Source organism: Citrus clementina, unplaced genomic scaffold (assembly GCF_000493195.1).
Source record: "Citrus clementina cultivar Clemenules unplaced genomic scaffold, Citrus_clementina_v1.0 scaffold_8, whole genome shotgun sequence".
In the NCBI taxonomy this organism is placed as follows: domain Eukaryota; kingdom Viridiplantae; phylum Streptophyta; class Magnoliopsida; order Sapindales; family Rutaceae; genus Citrus; species Citrus x clementina.
Window position 1 is genome coordinate 10,214,961 of NW_006262022.1, and position 26,305 is coordinate 10,241,265.

Below are 26,305 nucleotides of genomic sequence, written 5' to 3' on the forward strand. Positions count from 1 at the left end.
AGGTTTCTCAAGATATTTGAGTTTTCTAAGAATGGTTTTAATCTTTGGCCAATTGCTTTGAATTCATTACCATTCTTTGGATTTTCAATTTCTACAGCTCTATGTAGATATATATTTTTTACAACAAATGGACCACTCCACTCTGACTTTAACAATCCTGGACACAAATGAAAACAAGAATTATAAAGCAACACTTTTTTACCAATCTCTAATGTGTTTTGAAAAAGAAAATTATCATGAAAGGCTTTGGTTATTGCCTAAATAATTTTGGAATTCTTATATACATCATTTCTCAATTCTTCAAGTTCATTCAATTGTAATTTATGCATATGATCAACATCATCAAGATTTGAATTAAAAGCAATAAAGGCCTAAATTGGTTTATACTCATGTTCAACCAATAAGAGGCTAGTTGAAGTGACAAGGTCTACTATAAACTAGGCGATAGATTGACATTTTGAAAGATGTCTTAAATGCAATGTGGTAAGCCCAAATGGCATCAATAAGTCACAGAGACCAATCCTTGCGAATGGGTTAACCGTCTTTTCCAATATTTATTTTATCTCCTTATTTGTTAACTCAACTTGACCATTTATTTGAGGACGATAAGGAATAGCAACTTTATCTGTAATTCCAAATTTGTTTAAAAGATTTTCTTTCAAAAAGTGCATCACAATTTTGTAATTATTCCGCCAACAAGGTATTGCTTCCCCAACAATTATAGTCAACAATAACCAATATATCTACAAATCCAAATGATGATGGAAAAAGGCCCATAAAATCTATTCTTTAACAATTAAATATTTCAATGAAAACGATAGGATTTAAAGGCATCATATTTTGCTTTGAGATAGACCCTACCTTTTGACCATTCTCACATGTTTTAGAAAATGCATGCAAATCTTTAAACAATGTAGGCTAGTGAAATCCACTTTATAATATTTTTACAGTGGCCAGCATGTGCTTCAGAATACCAAAACTAAACGACATTACTTGCCTTATCGTCCTGCATATATCTCTAAAAAATTTGATCAGAACAACACTTGAATAGATTTGCATCATCTTAGTGAAAACTTTTAACTTGTTAAAAATTTCTTCTTATCCTGAGAGTTCTAATTGGGTGGCATTTGACCTGTTGTAACAAAATTAACAATGTCAGATATGAAGGCATATTGTATATAGAAATAAAAATTCATTAGGAAAATAATCATTGATAGGTGCTGTATCAATTAAAGACTCATTTGTAAGACTTGATATGTGATCAACAACAATATTTTTAGCTTCCTTTTTGTTCTTGATCGTGAGGCTGAATTCTTAGAATAGCAAAATCCATCATATTAATTTTGGCTTGCATCATGCTTAGACATTAAATATCTAATAGGAGCATGATTAGAATAAACAATATTAGATGAACCAATTAAATATGATCAAAATTTATCCAATGCAAATAATACAACAAGTAGTTCCTTTTCAGTGGTGGTGTAATTCACTTGGGCATTATTCAAAGTTCTACTTATGTAATAAATAACAAAGGGCTTACCTTCCTTTCTTTGATCGAAAATAGCTCTAATAGCATAATCACTAGCATTATTGTTGGTAGATTTCTATAATCAAATGCTATTGATGCCAATGTGCAAGCGTACACAACAAGTAATAAATTGATGAATATTCAAGATCGTCTCCACAGGGATTGATGTCACTAGAAATGCTACAGCAATCACAATAGTGTAATCTAACTTAAGTCCGAAGTTAACAAATGTAAAGTAGGTTCTATCAAAATTGATAATTGTGAAAGAATAAAATAAAATAATGCAGTAATGAAATAAACTAAATTAAATGTGTTTAAGATTCAATTGAGAATATGGTAGTTGAATGATTAAACTCTCTTTATGGGCTGACTGTTTTTCATCAAGTTAACACCAATTGTTACAACAATTGCTACAACACTAGGCAAAATTAATCTACATCCTCAGTTGTCGCGTATTGGAACTCTCACACCCTTAAGTATATTAGCAATGACCAGTTGTTATTCTACCTATGGCATGGCTTTATGACCCTTTAGTCTCTCCACCTTACAAGGTGAGTACTTATGTCTAGTGTGCCACAAATCTTAACTTCAAGTATAGCCCTTATGAGATTCAAGATAAACTTAATTTAGGAAACTTAAATTAAGATCAAGTATTACTCTAATAATATTCACTAAGACATTCCCTTTTGCGGTTCTATCTTAACTTGAACTATTAAATGGGTGGTCAATCGAAATAATAGTTATAATAATAACTACTAGAGTAAAATGCCACAACAATGACATAACAACTCATAAGAACAGTAAAGAACCCATTAGATTGTTCGTCACTCAACTACAAGCAAATTTAGTTCATATTCTGAAAGAGAAAATCAAACATCAACATATTGTTCACGGGATACATTAGATCAGATGAAGAAAGAAGAAAGATATAAGTTGAGAACGGTAAAAAGTAAATCCAAATAACTCTGTGGGATTTTTCAAAGCTGCTGAAGCCGTCCTCTTGAATTCTGTTAGAGTGCAATTTATGCACTAGTTTTGCATTATTTACTTCCCTTAATATCAATGTTTTGCACTTAATAATAGTGATTTACTTGTGTTTTACTTTTGTAGGTGCAATTCTATTGATTGATGATAAAATTGAGCTATAAGATGATGTTTAAGGATGATTGTTCTCTTGGAGAAATTATGAGCGTCAGAAGAACTTTGTTGATAAGGCGTGGGCGCGTGCTGTCAACTGCGGACCTGCAGTTTTTAGTTTAACGTGTTTTGTATTTTTGGTTATTTTTGTAATTATGAATTTAATATTTCAAATATTAGGATTTTATTTTAAATAGAATTCTAAAAGAGAAGAGAGAGAGAGTATTTAAGGGAGGAATCTATTGTGAAAAAGGGGATTTGATTTGGAGAAAAGAAATAAACCCTAGATCTTAATTTTTCTCTTCTCTCTATGAAGAACTAAACTTATTTTCTGGTTGAAGGATAATGAAGCTTTGATTCATCACTACTGTGAGATCTTTCTTTTGCTTTAATTATTTTATTGCTTTTTGGGTATTTGTTTATTCTCTGAATTATTTTCATGATTATGTTTGTTAATTAGGTAATTGGCCACTATTTAATTATCAACTTAATCTATTGTCAATTAAAGGATTCATCGTATGAAGAATTTAATGTTTGTGACAAATAACATAGCAGAGAGTTGTGTTGTGAGAATAAACAATCTAATTTAAATGAATCATCACATGTATTGATTAGGATTTGGGTCTCTCTGGTTTTTCAGGCTGTCAATTGATTAAATCATATGATCGTATCTAGGGTTGTCTATTGATTAGGGAAATAACCAACGGTAGTACCTTGGTTATCGACTAGTTAAGGAGAGATTGACTATTAGAGGGTCTCAGTAGCTATAACCGGTCTATTCATGAGTAATAATAATCTATATTTGAATCAATGATCAGTAGTCAAATCAAGCTGAGTTAATTCCTTCAACCAGAGCTTTCTCCAATTTGAATTACAACTTTAATTTGCATTCTTGTTATTTTTAATTTGATTTTTATTATTGTCAACAATTCCCCCATTTTACGTTTTACGTTTCAAAAGGATTTAAATAATTACCGATCTCTGTGGACACGACCCTGCTCAATCACTATATACAATTTATTTAGAGTAGGAATTTATTTTTGTTGGCTTCGACAACCATCAAATTTTGGCGCCGTTGCCGGGGATTGGTGTCATTTATTTAATCCTTTTTACGTTTTACTTGGTGTATGGTTCGTTCTTCTCGTACAGGTACACTTTCGTTTGATCCTGAAATTGAGAAGACAGCTCGCCAACTGAGACAGCAGACAAAGCGAGCTAAGCAACGATCCTCGTCGCCTTTGCTTTCTGAAACAGATACGGTGCCTGATTTAGTTGAATCATCTAGCGATTCAGAAGAACAAGTGATGGATAGACCTGCACCTGTAGAAAGAACTCTTAGAGAGTTAGCTGAACCAGACTTGAATCAACAACCACTTTGCATTCAATATGTAGACTTGGAGGTAAATTTTGAATTAAAGTCTGGTCTTATTCATTTATTACCCAAGTTTCATGGTTTTGCAGGTGAAGATCCTCATAAACATCTTAAGGAGTTTCATGTTGTGTGTTCAAGTATGAGACCACAAGGTGTGACTGAAGAGCAGATTAAGCTACGTGCTTTTCCGTTCTCTGTAGATGGGCTAGCTAAAGATTGGTTGTACTACTTGCCTCCTGGATCAATTACAACGTGGAATGGTTTGAAGAAGCAGTTCCTTGAGAAGTACTTTCCTGCTTCAAGAGCTGCCAACATCAGAAAAGATATTTGTGGGATCAGACAACTTCCTGGAGAGACTTTATATGAGTATTGGGAGCGATTCAAACAATTGTGTGCCAGCTGTCCTCAACATCGAATTTCTGATCAACTTCTTATTCAATATTTTTACGAAGGACTGTCATTGATGGATAGGAGTATGATAGGTGCTGCTAATGGAGGCGTGTTGGTGAACAAGACCCCTACTCAAGCAAGGGAGTTGATATCAAATATGGCTGCCAATGCACAACAATTTAGCAGCAGGCAAGAGCTCACTTCAAGGAAGGTGAATGAGGTAAATATTTCTTCTGTTGAGCAACGTTTAGATAAACTTACTTCTCTTGTGGAAAAGTTTGTTGTAGGTAATGTGCAACAGGTGAAGACTTGTGGTATATGTTACAATATGGGTCATTCAACTGATATGTGTCCTACACTTCAAGAAGAACCCATTGAACAAGCCAATGCAGTTGGAGGATTTCCAAGCATACCTCAGAGGAGGTATGATCCTTATGCACAAACATACAATCCGAGATGGAAGGATCATCCCAACTTCAGCTATGGAGTTAGGCCGTCAGGATTCCCACAACAGTATCCACCAAGACAACCAGCACCTCCACAGTCAAACTCCAAGTCAGGTATATCTCTTTAAGAAATTGTTAAATCACTTGCGACTAACACTCAACAATTTCAGCAGGCAACTAGTGCAAGCATTTAGAACTTGGAGAACCAAATGAGTCAATTGGCGACTACAGTGAACTGTCTGGAGTCTCAAGTATTAGGGAGATTGCCTTCACAATCTGAGGTGAATCCAAAGCAAAACGTTAGTGCTGTCATCCTTAGAAGTGGGACTGAGTTGCAAGAGCCTAGTAAGAAAGTGACAAAGCATGTAGAAGATGAGCTTGAGAAGAATGAATTGATGCCTCAAGCTCAAGATGCACAACCTGTTGTGCAAATTTTAATGTACTCGCAAGCGCACGAATCTATTGTAGTGTAGATCAATGGTGACGAGTGTCGATCCCACGAGGAGGTGGATTTTAATTATATGTAGAATTAATTTTGTAAATGAGTGGTTGGATTTATGGTGGAAACGATTTGGAATATGCTAAGACTTAAATTAAAATGGCGAGAATAAATTCTAAAATTGAAATTACAATAGAGAGAATAAATTGAAGATAATTCTATTGAAATGACGTACTTGGGTATCTGGATCCGTATCAACATGCATCATGGGCTAAATAATCCGTATTAATGCCAATTAAATCATGAGGGGGGAATCCACACCTCATGAACCACGCTCTAATCAATATGGTGCTAAGGGCTTATCGTGCCAAATAATAATAACCTTATACTAGAGAGCCGGTGTAACCAAGGCGGTACTAGACAAGATTAGTATTATTTGTCGACGAGAAGTCAAAACATCCACAAAAACTAGAGGGGAAGAGAAAATAAATTTACCAAATTAAGCCCATGACACATGTTGAGACTTCACCTTCAACCCAAGCTTGAAAGAAAATTAGCCACTCATAGTTGAACTAGGGGCAAAATAGGAATTTATTAAAATACGAAGAAAATACAAGATGGAGAGGGAATTACAGAAAATGGATCCCAAAAATGGATTCAGAGATATCAAATTAGGGGGGGAGGCCCCCTTTTTATAGATACATGGAGTAAATCATGGCCATCGGATTAAAACAGTTTGGACGCTCAGGATTGCGCCACGTCATTAGTCAACAGTCCACGTTTGACCACGCGGATGAACAGTAACACGGTTTGACCCGACTTTGAACAGTAACGTGGTTTGACCCGGATGAACAGTAACGCGGTTTGGTTGAAAATAATCCTGTGTGATGCATGCACCGTACGCGAGATTTTTCGTCCACTGATATGCTGCCACGTCACCATCAACAGTACATAAGAATTTTAGTCCAACAGGATCGTGACACCTCATCAGTCAATGCCACATCATCGGTCAATGCCACGTCATCATCCGTCTATGTGAACAGTGTCGTGAACAGTAACGTATACAGTACCGTACACGTGAATAGTACCGTACATGTGAATAGTGCCATTTTTCCTTTTATGTTCCTCCTAAGGTTTTCGACTGTCCTGAGTTCAAAAGTGATGTCCGTTTTGCCGTCTGATCTCTCCTTTATTGTGAAATGACTATAATGCCCCTAAAATACATAAAATACTTAATTAAAATAAAACACATGTAATTAAATCACAAGAAGGTTAAATATATAAAAGTAAGGGTTGTTAGTAAGACTTAAAATGTAAAATGACGGTTTTCTCCTTTATAAATATGCATTTTCTAACACTCAACACACTCCCCAACCAGCTTATTGCTAGTCCCTAGCAAATAAAGCGAAAACAAAATTCAAATTCAAAATAATTTTTTTTTGTTTTAATAGAAACACTCGTATTTATTCCATCAGATTAATGATAGCAATCAAATAAAAGTATAAACATTATCTCCAGTCTAAAGCAACATCACATCCACATCAACCATCCACATGAATTAGCCCAGTAGACTTTGTTTTAGCTACTCTCAAGAATGACATGTCAAACCCCAAAATCTCACTGGAAGTAGTGACACTCTCACAAATAAATTAATCCCAATAAAAATAGTCACTCAAATGAATGGTAATTGAGAGAAAAAATAATAAAGAAGTGATATCACATGCTCTCACCAAGATGAAATAAATATGCCTTCAGCTTAAAAATAATACGATCTCAAGTCAAATAAAATGTTAGTCAACCCACTTTATTTATCTTTTTTTTTTTTAATTATGCATCACTACATCTTTTTAGCCCATATAACTAGCTTCTACTTCAAACTATAGTTCCCTAAAATCAAGAAGGACTTTTATTAGGACGAAACGTAAGCTAGGGACATGGCTAACAAAGAAGGAAAATAAGGAAAACAAAGTGTATGTTTGAGAAAAATGCAGAGAATTTTTTTTTTTTCTGGAAGTTGCAAGGTGGATTTCACCTATTTTTATTCTTTTGAAACAACAACTTTTGTTTTTGTTTTTGTTTTTTTTTATTTGGCATAACTTCACTGAACAAAATAATTATTTACATTTTCTCAAACATAAATAGGTGATAAAACTTATAAGATATCGGGTAATACTCCAAATCGGAGTGGGTCAAGATGATAAGTTGACAAAGAAAAGGTTTTTTTTTTTTTTTTTTTTTAAAGGCTCAAAAGGGTTAACTATGGATATTAAATAAAAGGGATGGCTTGAAAGGCTCAAACGGATCAAAGATGGCCTCTCCATCGTCTTTTAGGGCTCTAAATAATTTTCCATATCTACTAGTTAGATGGGCCTCCAAATGTAGCAACACTTTCTTTTTTCTTTTTTTTTATTTTACAATTTTTTTTTTAAGGGTTAACTCAAAAGTAATTTAGAGATCGTGTATAAAATAATAAACTGCTAAGCTGTATAAAGAGTGGGCAAAAGGGTTATTCTCCAAGAAAAATAATAGGCTCAAAAACTCACTTGGTACTTATTATGACATGTTCATTCCTTCAAGCAACTCACATTTGTCTCCGACATCAACATGTAAAGTAGCAAACATAGCGTAACATCACTTAAGACCAAAGATAATACAAATACTAAAATTTGAAATTAATCATGTCATCCAATGTTAAAACAAATCACACATTTTTTTTTTAAACATCATTCTACCCCCCAACCTATTCTAAACATGAAAGGAAAATATGCATGCAGAAATGTGAAAATGATGCATAAAAACTAATTAGAAAAGTTACACGTAAAATGATAGAAAACGAAAATGATTTTTTTTTTTAAAAGAAGATGCGTTTCTAGAGGAACTACACTCCATATTCAGCCATCTTCGACTCAAAAGTTGGAAAATGTATATTTATAGAGGAGAAATTAAAGAAGAAAAATAAACATAAACACATAATAAAGAAAACGAAAATGTCTGAATTTTTTTTTTATTATAAACGATGAAGATGCGTTTCTAGAGTCACTACACTCCATATTCAGCCATCTTCAACACAAAAAGTTAGCAACAGTTAGTTTCTACAACAAAAATTAGTAAAAACTTAACCAAAATTCCACAATTGTCGACTATTCCCTCCCCCCAACCAGAACGAAACATTGTCCTCAATGTTTGAAAGGAAAGAAGTAGAGTTTAGAAGACATCACCTGGGTGGTGCAACACAGAAGAAAATATTTATAGGCGGAGAGTTAAATCTAATTTGTACTTCTTACTGCTGCTACTGTTACCATCATTATTTGGACGCTCCAACACGAAGGTCCAGGGGTCTGGCTCCGGTCTATAAGCTTGTAACAGATCAAGTAGCTCATTAGCAGTGTGAGCACAAATAAAAAGTTTTTTCACATTAGCGGGAATAAAATAGTTTTTTATTGCATGGTTAAGAAATGCGATAAAGCCATCATAAAAGTTATTGACATTTAACAAACCGATGGGTTTTTGGTGGATGTGCAGATGGGCCCAAGATGCTAGCGTGATAAGTGCCTCTAGTGTTGCAAGATCTCCTGGAAGGAAAATAAATGCATCAGCATGATTAAGCATTTCAGTTATTCTTTCTTGCATACCTGAGACGACTAACTCTTCTCCAGTTGATGAGTCAGACGAACTGCCCAATGGTTTTAAGACTCTTGGGATGATGCCTAACACTTGACTTCCTCTGATAAAAGCTGCTTCTGAGACCATTTTTGATAACCCTCGATTACCTCCTCCATACACCAAATGTAATTTTCTCGCTGCTACGCTTCGACCAAGATCTATGGCTGCCTCAACGAACTCTTTATGTTTGCCATATGTAAATCCAGAAAGCACACAAATGTTCTTGAATTTTCTATTGGGAGTAGCTGACATTGTGATACTTCTCAAAAACAATTTGTGAGTGCTTGACAAAAAAGAAATCACATTTAAGAGTCTTGGTGATAGTGGGTCATGGTTGTGTATGAGGTAATATGTCAGTGCCAAATAACGCGTAAAGCACGTGCTCGCAAGTCAAAAAGAAAACAGTAAAAAGGAAAAAGCAAACAGTAATAAAATTATTAAAGACAATAATGCAAACAATAAGACAATAGTGAAATAAAATAACAATAAAGTAAAAGGATATTTACAGGTAGTTGCGACTGTGGCTCACATCTTCCTCTGGTTTTACGTCCAGAAACGGCTTGAACGCCCTCTATGGGTCGAGGATAGGCTTCCTATCCAGTTTTCTTATAAACTGGCAAACAGGGTCGTTTATAGTCAGATTCCCGAGACTATATCGTGCATGCTCTTTCTGGAATAATGGCCATAACTGGAGAATCGCTCCTTGCACATATCCACTGGGATGCGTTTCAAGAGACAAAAGGATATCATCCAATGACTCCTTATTCAAGCCATCCCTAATGAATTGAATCTTATCTTCCCTGTTATCAGACATCATTCCTAAAGAACATGGGTTTTTATTGCAACTCATTCTGGCACACTTATGACAAGCAACAAAAATTCTTCGAGCTCGTCGTTTTCTTGCATAATTTCCTTTACCACAACCAAGCATGAATGCAATAAATTTTGGAGGTAACTCACCTGCCGATCGTACTTTAGCCTCGATTAACCAACGGATGTCAGCAGGTATGTTATTCCTCATGAGTAATCGCATGCGTTCGGACCGAGCTTTATAGATCGTAAGGAGGGCATTCTGAGGAAGTGAAGGGAATCGCTTGTGAAGCTTTGCTAGAATCTCGTTTCTGTCCATACTTTCGCCTCAGAATATCAGTTATTATGGGAAACTGAAGTAACCGACTTGATTGTCACGGAGTACCGTTATCCGCCACTTCACCGGGGTAACAAACTAAAGCACATAAACAGAAAAACAAATTAAAACACACAAAGAAAATTAAAATCGTCCTCTTATTGAATTTACCTCAAGCTCCAACTGGATGTCGTAAACATTTCTCTCAATGTCTCTGAGTTGGCTTTCTAAACCCTCAACATAGGCTACTAATTCTGGTGGTTGTAGAGCCCAAATGCGTTGTGTTTTACAAAATTGAATCTGCCTTTTGAGATGAGTTTTGACACGTTGAAGTGGTTTAAGAATGTTCAGGAGGAACGGTCTAAGTATGAGACTCATGATTAACAATGATAAGAGAAAACTTAATGGTAAAATAAACACACTTATGCAAAAACAATTTCAATTAGCAAAAGAATAATAATAAAAAGAAAGAAAGAAAAATCAAATCAACGAAAAGAAAAAAAATCAATTCAAATTTGGTGGGTCACTCAAATTTATTTCGGTGTCTTCTTCATGTGGTTGGTACTCTAGATATGGCTTTAATCTTTGACCATTAACTTTAAACGTGACACCATTCTTTGGGTCTTTAATTTCAATTGCCCCATGTGGAAAAACAGTATGAACAATAAATGGGCCAGACCAACGAGAGCGTAACTTACCTGGGAATAGGTGCAAGCGAGAATTGAATAAAAGCACTTTCTGACCTGGAGTGAACGATTTTCTCATAATTTGCTTATCATGGAAGACTTTCATTCGTTGCTTGTAAATCTTGGCATTTTCGTACGCGTCATTGCGAATTTCTTCAAGTTCTGCCAGCTGTAATCTTCTTTCTGAGCTGGCTTGCTGCATGTCAAAATTGAATTTCTTGATGGCCCAATATGCACGATGCTCAAGTTCCACAGGTAGGTGGCAAGCTTTTCCATACACTAGCCTGTATGGTGACATCCCAATCGGGGTCTTGAAAGCCGTTCTATATGCCCATAATGCATCATCAAGTCTTAATGACCAATCTTTCCTGTCTGGCCTCACCGTCTTTTCTAATATGTGCTTTATTTCTCGATTGGAGATCTCAACTTGGCCACTGGTTTGCGGATGATACGGGGTCGCCACTTTGTGTGTGATTGAATACTTTGTCAAAAGTGCTTTGAATGCTTTGTTACAAAAGTGGGCACCACCATCACTGATTATTGCTCGAGGGAATCCAAAGCGTGAAACAATGTTGCTTTTCAAAAATGCTATCACCACCTTGTGATCATTGGTCCTACATGGAATTGCTTCTACCCATTTTGATACGTAGTCAACAGCAACTAATATGTATTGATGGCCAAAAGAAGGGGGAAAGGTCCCATGAAGTCGATACCTCATACGTCAAAAATCTCAACCACTAAAATTGGATTTAGTGGCATCATGTTCCTTCGTGTAATGCTTCCCATTCGTTGACACCTATCACATGAAGAACAGAAAGTGTAAGCGTCTCGAAATATAGATGGCCAATAGAAACCACATTGTAAAACTTTAGTCGCTGTCTTCTTAGCACTTAAATGGCCTCCACAAGCTTGTTCATGGCAGAATGAAAGGATATTCTGAATTTCACTTTCTGGGACACATCGTCTAACAATTTGATCCGCACAATACTTGAACAAATACGGGTCATCCCAAAAGAAATTCTTTATCTCTGCAAAGAATTTAACCTTGTCTTGCTTGGTCCAATGCTCTGGAAGTTTACCTGTAATAAGATAATTAACTATATCAGCATACCAAGGTAATACTTCCACACTCATTAATTGTTCATCTGGAAATGACTCATTTAATGGTAATTGTTCTATAATTGTGTCAAAATGGAGACGAGAGAGGTGGTCCGCCACAACATTTTCTGTCCCTTTTTTATCTTTGAATTCCAAGTCAAATTCCTGCAAAAGTAACACCCAACGAATTAGTCTGGCTTTTGCATCTTTCTTTGTGAGAAGATATTTAAGAGCAGCATGATCTGTGAATATAATTATTTTACAACCAATGAGATATGATCGAAATTTTTCCAATGCAAACACTACTGCTAGCATTTCTTTTTCAGTAGTTGAATAGTTCAACTGTGCATCATTCAATGTCATACTAGCATAGTAAATAACATGGGGAATTCGATCAACTCTTTGTCCTAATATTGCTCCTACTGCATAATCAGATGCATCACACATGAGCTCAAATGGTAATTTCCAGTTCGGGGGCTGAATGATGGGTGATGATGTCAACAAATGCTTTAATTTTTCAAACGCAACAAGACATGAATCATCAAAGACAAAAGGTACATCCTTAGCAAGCAAATTGCATAAGGGTCTAGAAAATTTACTAAAATCTTTAATGAAACGTCTATAGAAACCAGCATGCCCAAGGAAAGATCTTACTTCTCTGACTGTTTTGGGTGGAGGAAGATTAGAAATGAGATCCACCTTGGCTTTGTCAACCTCAATACCTTTGCTCGAAATGATGTGACCGAGAACAATACCTTGTTTTACCATAAAATGGCATTTCTCCCAATTTAAGACTAAGTTCTTCTCGATACATCTCTGCAGAACTAGTGTTAGATGATGTAAGCATTGATCAAATGAATTACCAAAGACAGAAAAGTCATCCATAAAGACTTCAAGGAATCGTTCAACCATATCAGAAAAAATGCTTAACATGCATCGTTGAAATGTAGCAGGTGCATTACATAATCCAAATGGCATTCTCCTATATGCAAATGTGCCAAAAGGGCAAGTGAAAGTAGTTTTCTCTTGATCTTTTGGTGCTATGGGAATCTGATTATATCCTGAGTAGCCATCTAGAAAGCAATAAAATTCATGGCCTGCTAATCTATCAAGCATTTGATCGATAAATGGTAAAGGAAAATGGTCTTTACGTGTGACAGAATTCAATTTTCTATAATCAATGCATACACGCCATCCTGTAGTCACTCTAGTAGGTATCAATTCATTATCGGCATTGGTAACTACAGTGACTCCTGACTTTTTGGGGACAACTTGTACAGGACTGACCCATGAACTATCAGAAATGGGGTAAATGATACCTGCGTCTAATAGCTTAAGGACTTCTGTTCTAACAACTTCTTTCATGTTAGGATTTAACCGACATTGCATCTCCCTAGTAGTTTTAGCATTTTCATCAAGGTGAATGTAATGCATGCAGTCTACTGGGTTTATACCTTTAATGTCTGCTATGGTCCATTCTAATGCCCCTTTGTGCTCTTTCAAAACATCCAACAACTTACCTTTTTGTTCGTCATTGAGGGATGCTGAGATGATTACCGGTAGAGTACTTTCTTCTCCCAAAAATGCATATTCCAAAGTGTTGGGCAATGGTTTGAGCTCGAGTTTCGGTGGTGATTCTGATGATGGAATGAGTTGCTTCTCTGATGGTGCTAGTTGCTCAACTCTTGACTTCCATTTATTAGTGTCCATAAATGGTGCTGAGTCAAGCAGGGCGTTGACCTCATCGACCGATCTGTCAATATCAAAATCCAAACCAAAGTGAGTTAAACATGTTTGTAAAGGATCATCACTAAGGTTTGAAACAAAAGTATCATCAACTAATGCTTCAATTAAATCCACATCAACAATTCCATCATCTGCACTGTGAGGTTGTTTGGCAATGTTGAAGATGTTCAGCTCCATAGTCATGTTGCCGAAGGACAACTGCATATTTCCAGTCCTGCATTGAATGTGAGCATCCACAGTTGCCAAGAAAGGTCGGCCTAGAATAATGGGGATGTGCTTCCTTGAATCCTGTATTGGTTGAGTGTCAATTACAATGAAGTCAACAGGAAAATAAAATTTGTCTACCTGGATAAGCACGTCCTCCACAATACCACGAGGTATTTTCGTGGACCGATCTGCAAGCTGTAACACCACTGGAGTTGGGTGTAATTCTCCCAGTCCAAGTTTCACGAATACAGAGTAAGGCAACAAATTTACACTAGCTCCTAAATCCAACAAAGCATTCTCAATTGTGTGGTTCCCTATACTACATGAGATAGTGGGGGAGCCTGGGTCTTTGCATTTTAAAGGAATTTTATGTTGGAGTATAGAACTAACGTTTTCTGTTAAAAATGCCTTCTTTTGAACATGCATATTTCTCTTTTTAGTACAAAGGTCTTTAAGAAACTTGGCATATGATGGAACTTGTTTAATAGCATCAAGCAAAGGGATGTTAACACTTACCTGTTTGAAGATTTCAAGAATCTCACCTGTGGATTTTCCCTTCTTGCCTTTAGCTAACCTCTAGGGAAATGGAGCTTTCGGAACATATTCTCGTGGGTTGGTTTCTTCTTTCTCCTCCGGTGGTGAGTCCTCAACACTCACAGGAACAATTTGATTTTCTTTTGTCACCGGCATCTCCACTTTGTTGTCGACTTCTTTTCCTTTTCGCAAGGTCATTACTGCTTTGACCTCTCCATGCTGCTGTGGTGAACTGGTACTTGCTTCATGCACTCCTTTAGGATTAGGTACTGGTTGACTTGGAAACTTGCCTTTCTCAACAGTCATTGCCAAGGTCTGAACTGAAGAAGCAAGTTGTCCCACCATCTTCTCGAGGCTTGAAACTGATTGAGCTTGTGAATTGAAGCCTGCTCTCAACTCATTTCGTAGTCCATCAATGGTGCGGTTCTGTTGCTCAATCGTGGAGTGAGTAAGATTTTTGAAATTCTGGAATGCATCCTCCCATGGTCTGGGTTGAGAGTAGTTCTGGTTCTGATTGTATGGTCTAAATGGTGGCTGAGAGGCTTAAGGATTTTGTGGAATTGGTGGAGCTGGAGCTGTTGGTCCATTCTGTTGGAATCCTTGAGACCATGAAAAATTGGGGTGGTCTCTCCATCCAGGGTTATATGTGTTGGAGTATGGGTTGTAATTCGATGGTTTTCTCATTACACCTATGGCATTGGCTTGATCTGAGTATGAGTCATGGTCATGTGGCTCTGTTGATTTAGCAGTCGATAATGATGCTATTTGTCGAGAGAGACCTTCAATTATCGCTTTGACTTCTTTAATTTCTGAACTTGATTCGCCAATGTGAACCTCATTTACTCCCTTAATTCTTCTAGTATTCCTGAGTGATCGACTCCGTTGTTGGGAATTATCCGCTTGTCGCTGGAAGAATTCCCAAATCTCTGATGCACTTTTTGACATTAGCTCTCCTCCACTTGTTGCCATTAGCCATTCTTGCACATTCGGCAATAATCCCTCCAAAAAGTATTGGCATTGGTGCCATTTCTCGTACCCATGATGTGGACACTTCAAGAGTAGCCCATTAAATCGCTCCCATGTTTCGAAAAATTGCTCGTCCTCTCTCTGGGTAAACTCCGAGATTTCCCTGCGAATAGCATTGGTTTTATGCACTGGGAAATATTTATTTAAAAATTTAGTTACCATTTGTTCCCATGATGCAATGCTATTAGCAGGTAATGTATTAAGCCATGAACGAGCTCTATCTTTTAAAGAAAATGGGAATAATCTGAGTTTAACATCATCATCTGAAAAATTCTCATATTTAAATGTTTGACAAATAGCATGAAAATCATTCAAATGATTATATGGGTCCTCATTTTCTAGGCCATAGAATGTGGGGAGACAATTTAGCACACTAGGTTTTAGTTCAAAACTCCTAGCAGCTACATTTGGGTATCTTATGCATGATGTGCTCAAATTTGCTAAAGGACTGAAATAATCCTTAAATGGCCTCTCCTGTGGTTGCAAATCCATTTTATTTTTTACTTGTTTGTGTGTGCGAAGAGTTTTCTCAAGTTCAAGGTCTATAGGTTTAAGATTGGGTAATAATGACCTTCGACCATGCATGCAAAACAAATAAAATAAAAAATAAAGATGAGAACAAAATAAATAAAAATAAAAAAGAGGGAGAAATTACGATACTAACCTTATTGCGCTATTACAAACTTTCTATAAAAATACACAAAAACAAATACGTGAAATAAATTAACTAAAAATTAAATTAATAAAATAAACAAAAAAAATTACAAAGAAAATTAAATTGAAAATTAAATTACAGAATTTTAAAGAAGAGAAAAAGGAAAGAAATACTAACCTTTAAATGTAAATTCACTTTTTTTTCTTTTTTTTTTAATAATAAAAAAAATACAAGAAAACAAATAAAAGAAATTATTCACAAAAATTAATTCTATGAATTAAAATTACTTACCTCCCCGGCAACAGCGCCAAAAACTTGTTGTGCAAATTTTAATGTACTTGCAAGCGCACGAATCTATTGTAGTGTAGATCAATGGTGACGAGTGTCGATCCCACGAGGAGGTGGATTTTAATTATATGTAGAATTAATTTTGTAAATGAGTGGTTGGATTTATGGTGGAAACGATTTGGAATATGCTAAGACTTAAATTAAAATGGCGAGAATAAATTCTAAAATTGAAATTACAATAGAGAGAATAAATTGAAGAGAAAATCTATTAAATTGACGTACTTGGGTATCTGGATCCGTATCAACATGCATCATGGGCTAAATAATCCGTATTAATGCCAATTAAATCATGAGGGGGGAATCCACACCTCATGAACCACACTCTAATCAATATGGTGCTAAGGGCTTATCGTGCCAAATAATAATAACCTTATACTAGAGAGCCGGTGTAACCAAGGCGGTATCTAGACAAGACTATTATTATTTGTCGACGAGAAGTCAAAACATCCACAAAAATTAGAGGGGAAGAGAAAATAAATTTACCAAATTAAGCCCATGACACATGTTGAGACTTCACCTTCAACCCAAGCTTGAAAGAAAATTAGCCACTCATAGTTGAACTAGGGGCAAAATGGGAATTTATTAAAATACGAAGAAAATACAAGATGGAGAGGGAATTACAGAAAATGGATCCCAAAAATGGATTCAGAGATATCAAATTAGGGGGGGAGGCCCCCTTTTTATAGATACATGGAGTAAATCATGGCCATCGGATTAAAAACAGTTTGGACGCTCAGGATTGCGCCACGTCATCAGTCAACAGTCCACGGTTTGACCACGCGGATGAACAGTAACGCGGTTTGACCCAACTTTGAACAGTAACGCAGTTTGACCCGGATGAACAGTAACGCGGTTTGGTTGAAAATAATCCTGTGTGATGCATGCACCGTACGCGAGATTTTTCGTCCACTGATATGCTGCCACGTCACCATCAACAGTACATAAGAATTTTAGTCCAACAGGATCGTGACACCTCATCAGTCAATGCCACATCATCGGTCAATGCCACGTCATCATCCGTCTATGTGAACAGTGTCGTGAACAGTAACGTATACAGTACCGTACACGTGAATAGTACCGTACATGTGAATAGTGCCATTTTTCCTTTTATACTCCTCCTAAGGTTTTCGACCGTCCTGAGTTCAAAAGTGATGTCCGTTTTACCGTCTGATCTCTCCTTTATTGTAAAATGACTATAATGCCCCTAAAATACATAAAATACTTAATTAAAATAAAACACATGTAATTAAATCACAAGAAGGTTAAATATATAAAAGTAAGGGTTGTTAGTAAGACTTAAAATGTAAAATGACGGTTTTCTCCTTTATAAATATGCATTTTCTAACACTCAACACAACCCACCAAAGCAAAACCCCTACCTATTGTGATACCTCCTCCTTTTCCAAGCCGATTTGCAAAATCCAAGAAGGAGGAACAAGAGAAAGACATCCTTGAGACATTTCGCAAGGTTGAGGTAAATATTCCTTTATTAGATGCTATAAAACAAATACCTCGATATGCTAAAGTCCTTAAGGAACTGTGCACCTCCAAGAGAAAATTAAGAGGAGATGAAAAAGTTCACATGGGGGAGAATGTTTCAGCAGTTCTCCAAAAGAAACTACCTCCTAAGTGCAAAGATCCAGGTATGTTTACTATCCCTTGTAAAATTGGTAGTGTTAGAGTTGAAAAGGCTTTGTTAGATCTAGGAGCTTCTATTAATGTCGTGCCTCGTTCCATTTATTCATCTTTGAATATTGGTCCATTAAAAGAAACTGGTGTGATAATTCAACTAGCTGATAGGTCTAATGCATATCCTGATGGGGTATTAGAAGATGTCTTAGTACAAGTTAATGAGTTGGTTTTTCCTGCTGATTTTTATGTACTTGATATGGAAGATGATAACTCCTCTAATTCTGTCCCAATTTTGCTAGGAAGACCTTTTTTTTAAGACTGCTAGGACTAAAATGGATATACATAAAGGGACTCTCACTATGGAGTTTGATGGAGAGGTTATAGAATTCAATATGAATGATGCCATGAAATATCCTAGTGAGGAAGATTCGGTATTTTCTGTGGATGTTATTAACCCTATAGCGCAGGAAATTTTTTACAAGGAAAAGACGAAGACATTTCGTGATAGAATGATTTTGAGAAAGGAGTTCTCTGTTGGTCAAAAAGTTCTTCTTTTTCATTCTAAGCTTAAACTTTTTCCGGGTAAATTACATTCTTGCTGGGTTGGACCTTTTATTGTTACTAATGTTTTTCCTCATTGTGCAGTTAAGATTCAGAGTCCGACCTCTGACAGAGTTCTTAAGGTTAATGGTCATCGCTTAAAACCTTTTTATGAAGGTTTTTCGGTGAATATTGTGGAGGATGTGGCTCTCGAGAGTCCAAATTATGGAGATTGATGCATAAATGTGTCTAGCCAAAGACATAAAACAAAGGCGCTTTTTGGGAGGCAACCCAAGTGATTTATTTATTTTGGTTTTTGTTATATCTTCTTTTAATTTTGATTCAGAATTTTTTTTAAATAATCTGTTTGCTTATTTTGGTCAGAAGAAAATTTTTGATAAGGCATGCCCACATCTTAACTAATAAGTACTTCTGTAATTTTTAAAGTAAAATAGTTTTAAGGCGTGCCCACGTGCTTATTAGAAAAGTACTTCTGAAATTTTTAGTGTCTCAAAGTGATTCATCACAAAAAAAAAAAAACCAAAAATCGAAAATCACTGTTCACAAATCCCTAATTCAAAAATTACTGTTGATTATCGTTTTACAGCAGCATCAGCCCCAGCCGCCGCGAACAGCATCGCGCACCGCAACCAGCAGCAGCGGGAATCAGCCTCAGCGCAGCACAACAGTCCCGCACGCGCAGCGCAACGAACCAGCAATGCGAACCAGCTCTCGCGCGCAACAGAGCAACGAACCAACACCCGCAAAGCAAGCCTCAGCAGCGTGCACAACCAGCCCCAACTCGTGCAACAAGCTCTAGCCGAGCAGCAAGCGCAACACAACCAGCCTACGCCCTGTATTCCAACCGGGTAAATCGAAATCCGTGAGTGCAATTATTGTAACAATGCCGAAGAGGAAAGCATCTACTTCCAAGTCGTCGAAAAAGACACCCGTCGCAAAGAAATCTAAGATTGCCGCTCCCACTACGGTTCCATGGAACATAATTTCAGATTCATGCCAAGCCGTGAGACAAAGATCGAAGCATGGAAAAGGCATGAGTGTTTTGCCACTTGCGGAATCCAATCTCGGAGGGTGCCTCGCATTCGTGACTCAACAAGAGAAAAAGAGGCACAAAGATATTTCCACGCGCAAAATACTTCCAGCTAAGTATATTCATTACCCGACTCTTGAAAAATTAAATGTTAAAGATAATTTTGATTCTTTGATAGATAAGATTGGGTTGCGTAAGTTTGTTGATGTTGATTGCTTGGGTTATGTTGAGTTGATTAGGGAGTTTTATGCTACTTTTCAATTCACTATGCCGAATGATTTTACTTTGCACACCCCGGATGTCATTAAGTTTAGGTTAATGGGACCAAATTTTTCACACTCTATCACGGATTTTAACCTAGCTTTAGGATTCATTAATGATGATTATTCTACTAGTGATGAATATTTAGGAACAACTTGTGACTTTAGCGAAAATTTTGAGCCTTATGGTCTTTGGCGTAATTTATCTGTTGATCACAATGCCTATGACCCGAGTAAATCAAAGAGTTCTTTCTTACGTGATCTTGTTTTGAAATGTGTGCACCGATTCTTAGCATATAATTTTTTAGGCAAGAAAGATCACTCAGAAATTTTCTCTAAAACTGAATTTTATTTTATTTGGTGCATGTTAAATGATGTGAGGCCTAATTTAGGTTTTTGGTTAGCGGATCAATTTCAAAGTGTGCTTAAACGGTATAGGACTTTATTTTTTGGTCCATACATTACTCTGTTAGCTATAACCCTATGTGTGCTTGATCCTGACAATAATGATTTGCATCCTGCTTGCAAAAAGGAATTTTTGGATATGTCTGTGTTTGAAAGAACAGGTGTGGTCGAATTCAAGGAGGGGAGATTTAAGTTTACTGAACCAGGACCCACTCAACTTCCGAAGAAGCTTTATGCTAGGAGTGGTGCTACCTCTGATGACGAGTTTGACGACGACACTGTTGCCCCACCAACTATTCCTTCTACATCCGCACCACCTTTAAGCATTCAGTTAGAGAAAATGGAGCACAAGTTGAACAAAATGGAGTAGAATTTGGCCGCATACTTTGAGAGTGTGGGATTTACCCCACCATTTCCGCCAAGCCCATAGACGTTATGTGGATCAAAGCTCACAATTCAGGGAAGTTTCTTTTTGCCCTTAAACTTTTATCCTTACGCTTTAATTTTTATGTGAGCTTTGATTATCTTACATTGGGGACAATGTAAGTTCTTAGTGTGGGGGAGGGATTTTTGCATTATTGATGTCTGGAAGTAGTATTTTCACTCTACTCATCCTTAAATGATTTTGGAGTTGATTCTTTATATATTATTATTTTTTCTTTTCTTTTCTTTCTCACTACTTTTTTTCCATCTATCTCAAATTATTTACATCTATTTTTTTTTCCTATCATACTCTTTCATCACTCACGTTTTATCTTTTATTTTTTTTTACTACATACATCTTTCTCGCTTATTATCATTTTTACCTTTCCTTTTATATCTCATTCATACCTTCATCTCATTATACACCACTATTGATGATTGATTCATTTGAAGAGTGTACATGATTTGATGGCAAATTTACCAACTTTGTGAGGATTTGAGCCTATGAGCAACCACTTTGCTCTAATTATTTTTGTTATGTGAATATCAATCCTAGTTTGTTTATTCTAGAACTTGCTTTATTATGCATGTTGAAGCCACATTACGGGATTTTATGCATTAAAATGATAAGGGCAAACCATTTACCATTTTTCTATTCTCGCATTTTCTTTTTTCTTTACCCAAAGACCTTTATTTGCTACCTTTGTTTGAGCCTTAACCATTACCCATCTAATTCTCTCCGTCTACTTAACCATTTTTCTTCTTTTTGAGCCTCAATTTAAGGAGATTTTTGGACTCATTGTATGGATATATTTTGTTGCTTTTTCTACCTTGTATTAAAGTTTCTCAATTAGATCAACAAGCATTATGCTTGAATTCAATTGTGCAAGGTTCGTTTCTTTTGTTTGATTCGAAAAAAAAAACAAACAAAAAAAAGAAAAAGAAAAGAAAAAAAAGAAAAAAAATGTTTACATTCTTGGTGACTTGAGTAGAAATAAGTATTTTGATATCATAAGTTCATTCAATGAGTTCATTCTTCTCGTTTTGATCTCTTTTTCTTTCGTAAACCTTTCTTTTTCATTTAACCCCATTACAACCCTTTTAAGACCCTTAGATTTTTACATTTTATTCATGTTTTGTGGATTGAGATGTGATATATAAGCAAGCTTATGGTAATAGCATTCTTTGATTTGATTTGAGTGCATAAATGACACCCTAAACACTTTGAGTTCATGGAGTGAAGTCAATGAGAGGGTTATTAAATCTTGTTGCACTTGAATTTTGAATGGATCTTCTTGGTGGTTGAATGTTCTTATTCTATCTTATGAGATTCTATGCTTTAAAAATCCACTACTAGAAAAATAGGCTACCATGACATAATTTTTGTGATAGATATTAGAAAATTAGTCATTTATCATAAGAATATGATAGACATATGATAGAATTTTCGTACATCATAAATTCATGACAGATTTCTGATAGATTTTTTATATATCAGATAAACATGATAGCGTATTAATATTTAATCAAACCGTGGGTTTCGAGTGGAATTAATTTGGACATAAAACGACACCGTTTTACAGATTTAAAACATTTTTAAAATAAAAATATTTATTTAACATTTAAACGCTATCGTTTCAGTATATTGTAAACCACAAACACAAAAAAAATTCTAAGTGTTGGCACCTTTGACCCATCACTCCATCAGCAAGGGCTGAGAAACCAAAGCAGTGAAACCCCTCAAAATCCGTTTATTAACATATTTTAATCTGCAAATTGGTTTTGAAATCCGTTGCATGGAAACCGAAATCATAGTTTATGCTATTGAAGGAGCCTTCCCGTCCTTATTTTGAACCCCCATTATCTTTAACCCCCATTATTTCGAACCCATTGTTTTTAGGAACAAAATCACCACATATACTCATTGTTTCGCCTTCACGTCCATTATTGAAGCCGTCGGTGTCACTATTTCTTTGTATTGTTCAATCGGCGTTGGAGAAGCCATCCTGTAATCGCTGAATCCCTAGGTTTGTCATCAATTAACTTTTTTAAATTTTATTCAGAATAAATTAATTGGTCATTATAAAATTAATTGTTAGTTTTGTTGTTATTTCCCTTATTTGTTCATAATTTATGCCCTAGGTTTATCTTTATTATTACTTTTTAATTCTCGTTTGTTTCTGTTGTTATATTTTTTGTTTATTTTTTAATTCAAGAAGCTTATACTTTGTCCTTCTATTAAATCTAGAAATCGCTCAATCATTTAATTTAGCATGTCCTCATCTTTTATTTAAAAAAAAATTTGTTCTGAATCGCAGGATTTCACTGCCCTATTCCCTTTCAAACTCGATTTCTAACATCAGGTTTGTTCAATTTTTTACTTGCCTTTCCGTTCAATGTTTGAAAAATGTTTGCTGCCAATGGTTTGTATGAATATTGTTATATTCTGTAAATTTTTAGTCAGAGCTTGCATGTGTGTGAAGTGATTTTGGTTGATGATATAGTACTTTTCATTTACTAGTGTCTTTTGTTGGGATGAATCCGAAACTGTGGTCCAACGGTGTTAGACATTTTCTTTAATGATTGTGAGCTAGATTTTGTGTAATTTATTGAGTTAAAAAGTAAGGCCCCCTTTTTCAATTGTCTTTTTTATGTTTGAAGGAAATGGTACCATGTGGGGGCAAGTTTGGTCATGTGGACCAAGTAATGTTTAGTTGGTTATATATATATAGTCTTGTGGTCCATGAAATGCTGGATTGCTAGAATTTTTTTTAAATAAATGTTAAATGTATGTGGGCCAAGTTATTTAGGATATTATTAGTTGGGTATGGTTAGTCGGTGGTTTTGGTCAATGATGATAGCATGTTGGTAAAGTTACATTTGTTGCACATGATGACAAGTTTTTTTTAAACTTATTTATTTCATTGAATTTATAAATTGAATATTAATAATGTTTTGTTGCTTAATTTATTGATAATGGAAACCGTTTATCATTGCTGCCCATTAGTACATTGTGTTGAAATTTATCTCAATTATATGTCAGGTACTAGACAAAAAATGGATAAATCTTGGCTTAAATATGATAGATTGTCCGATGAGTATGAGGCTGGTGTGGAAAAATTTATTAAGACTGCAGTTGAAAGTAATCAAGAAATTAGTGTTGTTAGGTGTCCATGTGATAAATGTCAGAATTTAGCATTTCATAGGCCTAAAGAAGTGAAAGATCATTTAATTATATGGGGTCTTGATATGTCATACAAAACATGGGTTTGGCATGGGGAAGATATCCGCAACAAATCTCCTGACAATATAGGTTGCCAAAATGACAGTGGATATATGGATTATGATGGTGGTAATACTGTTGAAATGGTTGAAGATGCTTTTAAGGATTGTGATAGTGATCCTAAAGCATTGAAAAAACTATTAGAAGATTCTGAAAAGCCTTTGTACCCTGGATCAAACAAATTTACCAAGTTATCAGCTTTAGTTAAATTGTACAATATAAAGGGCAGATATGGGTGGTCTGATAGTAGCTTTTCAGATTTGTTGAGTGCTCTTTCTGACATGTTACCAGAAGGAAATGACTTGCCTGTATCAATGTATGAAGCCAAAAAGACAATGAGTGCTTTAGGCTTAGAGTATATCAAAATTCATGCATGTCCAAATGATTGTATACTCTATAGAAAGGAGTATGAAAGCCTTTCTAATTGTCCTACATGCGGTGAATCTAGGTGGAAGAAAAGAGATGGTAGTGTTGCTGCTTATAGGAAGGGGGTTCCTACAAAAGTGTTATGGTATTTCCCTCCTATACCTAGATTTAGGCGTTTGTTTCAGTCCTCACAAACTGCCAAAGACTTGACTTGGCATATAAATGAGAGGGAAATAGATGGTAAGCTTCGACATCCAGCTGACTCACCGGCATGGAAGTTAGTTGATGAAAAATGGCCTACCTTTGCTTTAGAGCCTAGAAATCTGTGTCTTGCCCTATCAGCTGATGGCATTAATCCTCATAGCTCTCTTAGTAGTACGTATAGTTGCTGGCCCATTCTTCTTGTAACATACAATCTTCCACCCTGGTTGTGTATGAAACGAAAATTTATGATGTTATCCTTATTAATTTCTGGTCCACAACAGCCCGGTAATGATATTGATGTGTACTTGGCACCACTAATAGAGGACTTGCAAACTCTATGGGATGTTGGTGTGGAAGCTTATGATGCCTACAAAAAAGAGTTCTTCAATTTACGGGCTGTACTATTGTGGACTATAAATGACTTTCCCGCTTATGGGAATTTGGCGGGTTGTACGGTTAAGGGTTATTATGCTTGTCCTTATTGCGGTGAAGATATGCCAAAATGTAGACTTAAACACAGTAAAAAAAATGCTTATATTGGCCATTGTCGTTGGCTTCCTCATGATCATCCCTTTCGAACTCAAAAGAAACCTTTTAATAATAAACATGAAAGAGAGCCTCCTCCGAAACCATTGAATAGTGAGGCCATTTTTCGAAAGATTCCATATATTAACCAAGAATGGAGAAAGATTACTCCAGATTTAAAAAGCCGTTTGTGGGAATTTATTAAGGTAAAATGATTATTTATATTTATATATCAAAATTGAATAATGTATATGTTAAACTATTTGATCATTATGCTATGTATTTTTCTCAGGAACGTTTTATTGTTCATCCAAATAGTAAGAAGCAAGTTTTCCAAGCACTTGGTAGTGCATTCAGAAACTTCAAGTACTTGCTCACCACAAAGTATATCTTGCCACACAAGCACAATCGTAAAAGGCTGAAGCGGCCACCTTTTCAGTACAGTCATATTCCTCAAAATGTTTGGGATAAATTTGTGAATTCTAGATTGTCCACTGAGTTTGAGGTGAATAATTTTAAATGTTAAACATTTAGACATTTCATAAAACCATCTTTAAATCTAATATGGATTGTTTTATGTAGAGAATTAGGCGTCAACAGCAAAATAAGATAGCTAACAACAAGTGGAACCATCGTTTAAGTAGAAAAGGATATGCTGGATTGCTTGATGAAATTGTAAGTACTATGATACTAACTTGACCATTCTTGTATAGCTATTGGTATAAAGATGGTTGGTTTGATGATGATAAATTGGCAAACCTTTTGTTTTAATTTACTGCTTGCAATTCATGGTTAGTTAAGGATGCATACCAGCTGTGATATTATTATTTTTTTAAACTATAGTGCTCGGAAACTGGACTTGTCGAAACTGAAGTTGACAGGAGTGTAGCATGGAAGCGTGCTAGGAAGATGAAAAACGGTGAATATGATCCTGATGTTGATTCAGTTGTGAAGAAGATTGTAAGTAATAGCAAGGTTTTTTTTTTAAGTAGGTTCTGTTGGAAAAAAATTGATATTCATCAATATGATTATTATGCAATCAGGATGCACTGGAAGAGAAAGCTAAAAAAGGAGAATTTAAAGCTGATGCAAGAAATGATATTCTTGCACGTTCAATTGGAAGGCCTGCCACTTCTGGACATATGCAGGGTGTTGGGAAATTTATATCGCCTAAGATGTACTTTGACACCCCAAACAATTCATTTTAGATGCGAC

At 35.8% G+C, this 26,305-nt stretch overlaps 1 protein-coding gene and 1 non-coding gene across 2 annotated transcripts; one reads left to right on the forward strand and one right to left on the reverse strand.

Moving 5' to 3' along the window:
- Positions 1-4,347: 4,347 nt before the first annotated feature.
- On the reverse strand, positions 4,348-4,454 carry LOC112096572. Its single transcript, XR_002904473.1, has one exon. It is a non-coding gene; the product is annotated as a small nucleolar RNA R71 (small nucleolar RNA).
- A 19,315-nt stretch (positions 4,455-23,769) lies between these two features.
- Positions 23,770-25,305, forward strand: LOC112096340. Its single transcript, XM_024179767.1, has one exon. The coding sequence runs from the start codon at positions 23,770-23,772 to the stop codon at positions 25,303-25,305; it is 1,536 nt and encodes a 511-aa protein (XP_024035535.1).
- Positions 25,306-26,305: the final 1,000 nt, after the last annotated feature.

Bases quoted from the DNA above. Each gene is read 5' to 3' on its own strand.
- LOC112096340 (XM_024179767.1), top strand. From the start codon at position 23,770: ATGGATAAATCTTGGCTTAAATATGATAGATTGTCCGATGAGTATGAG.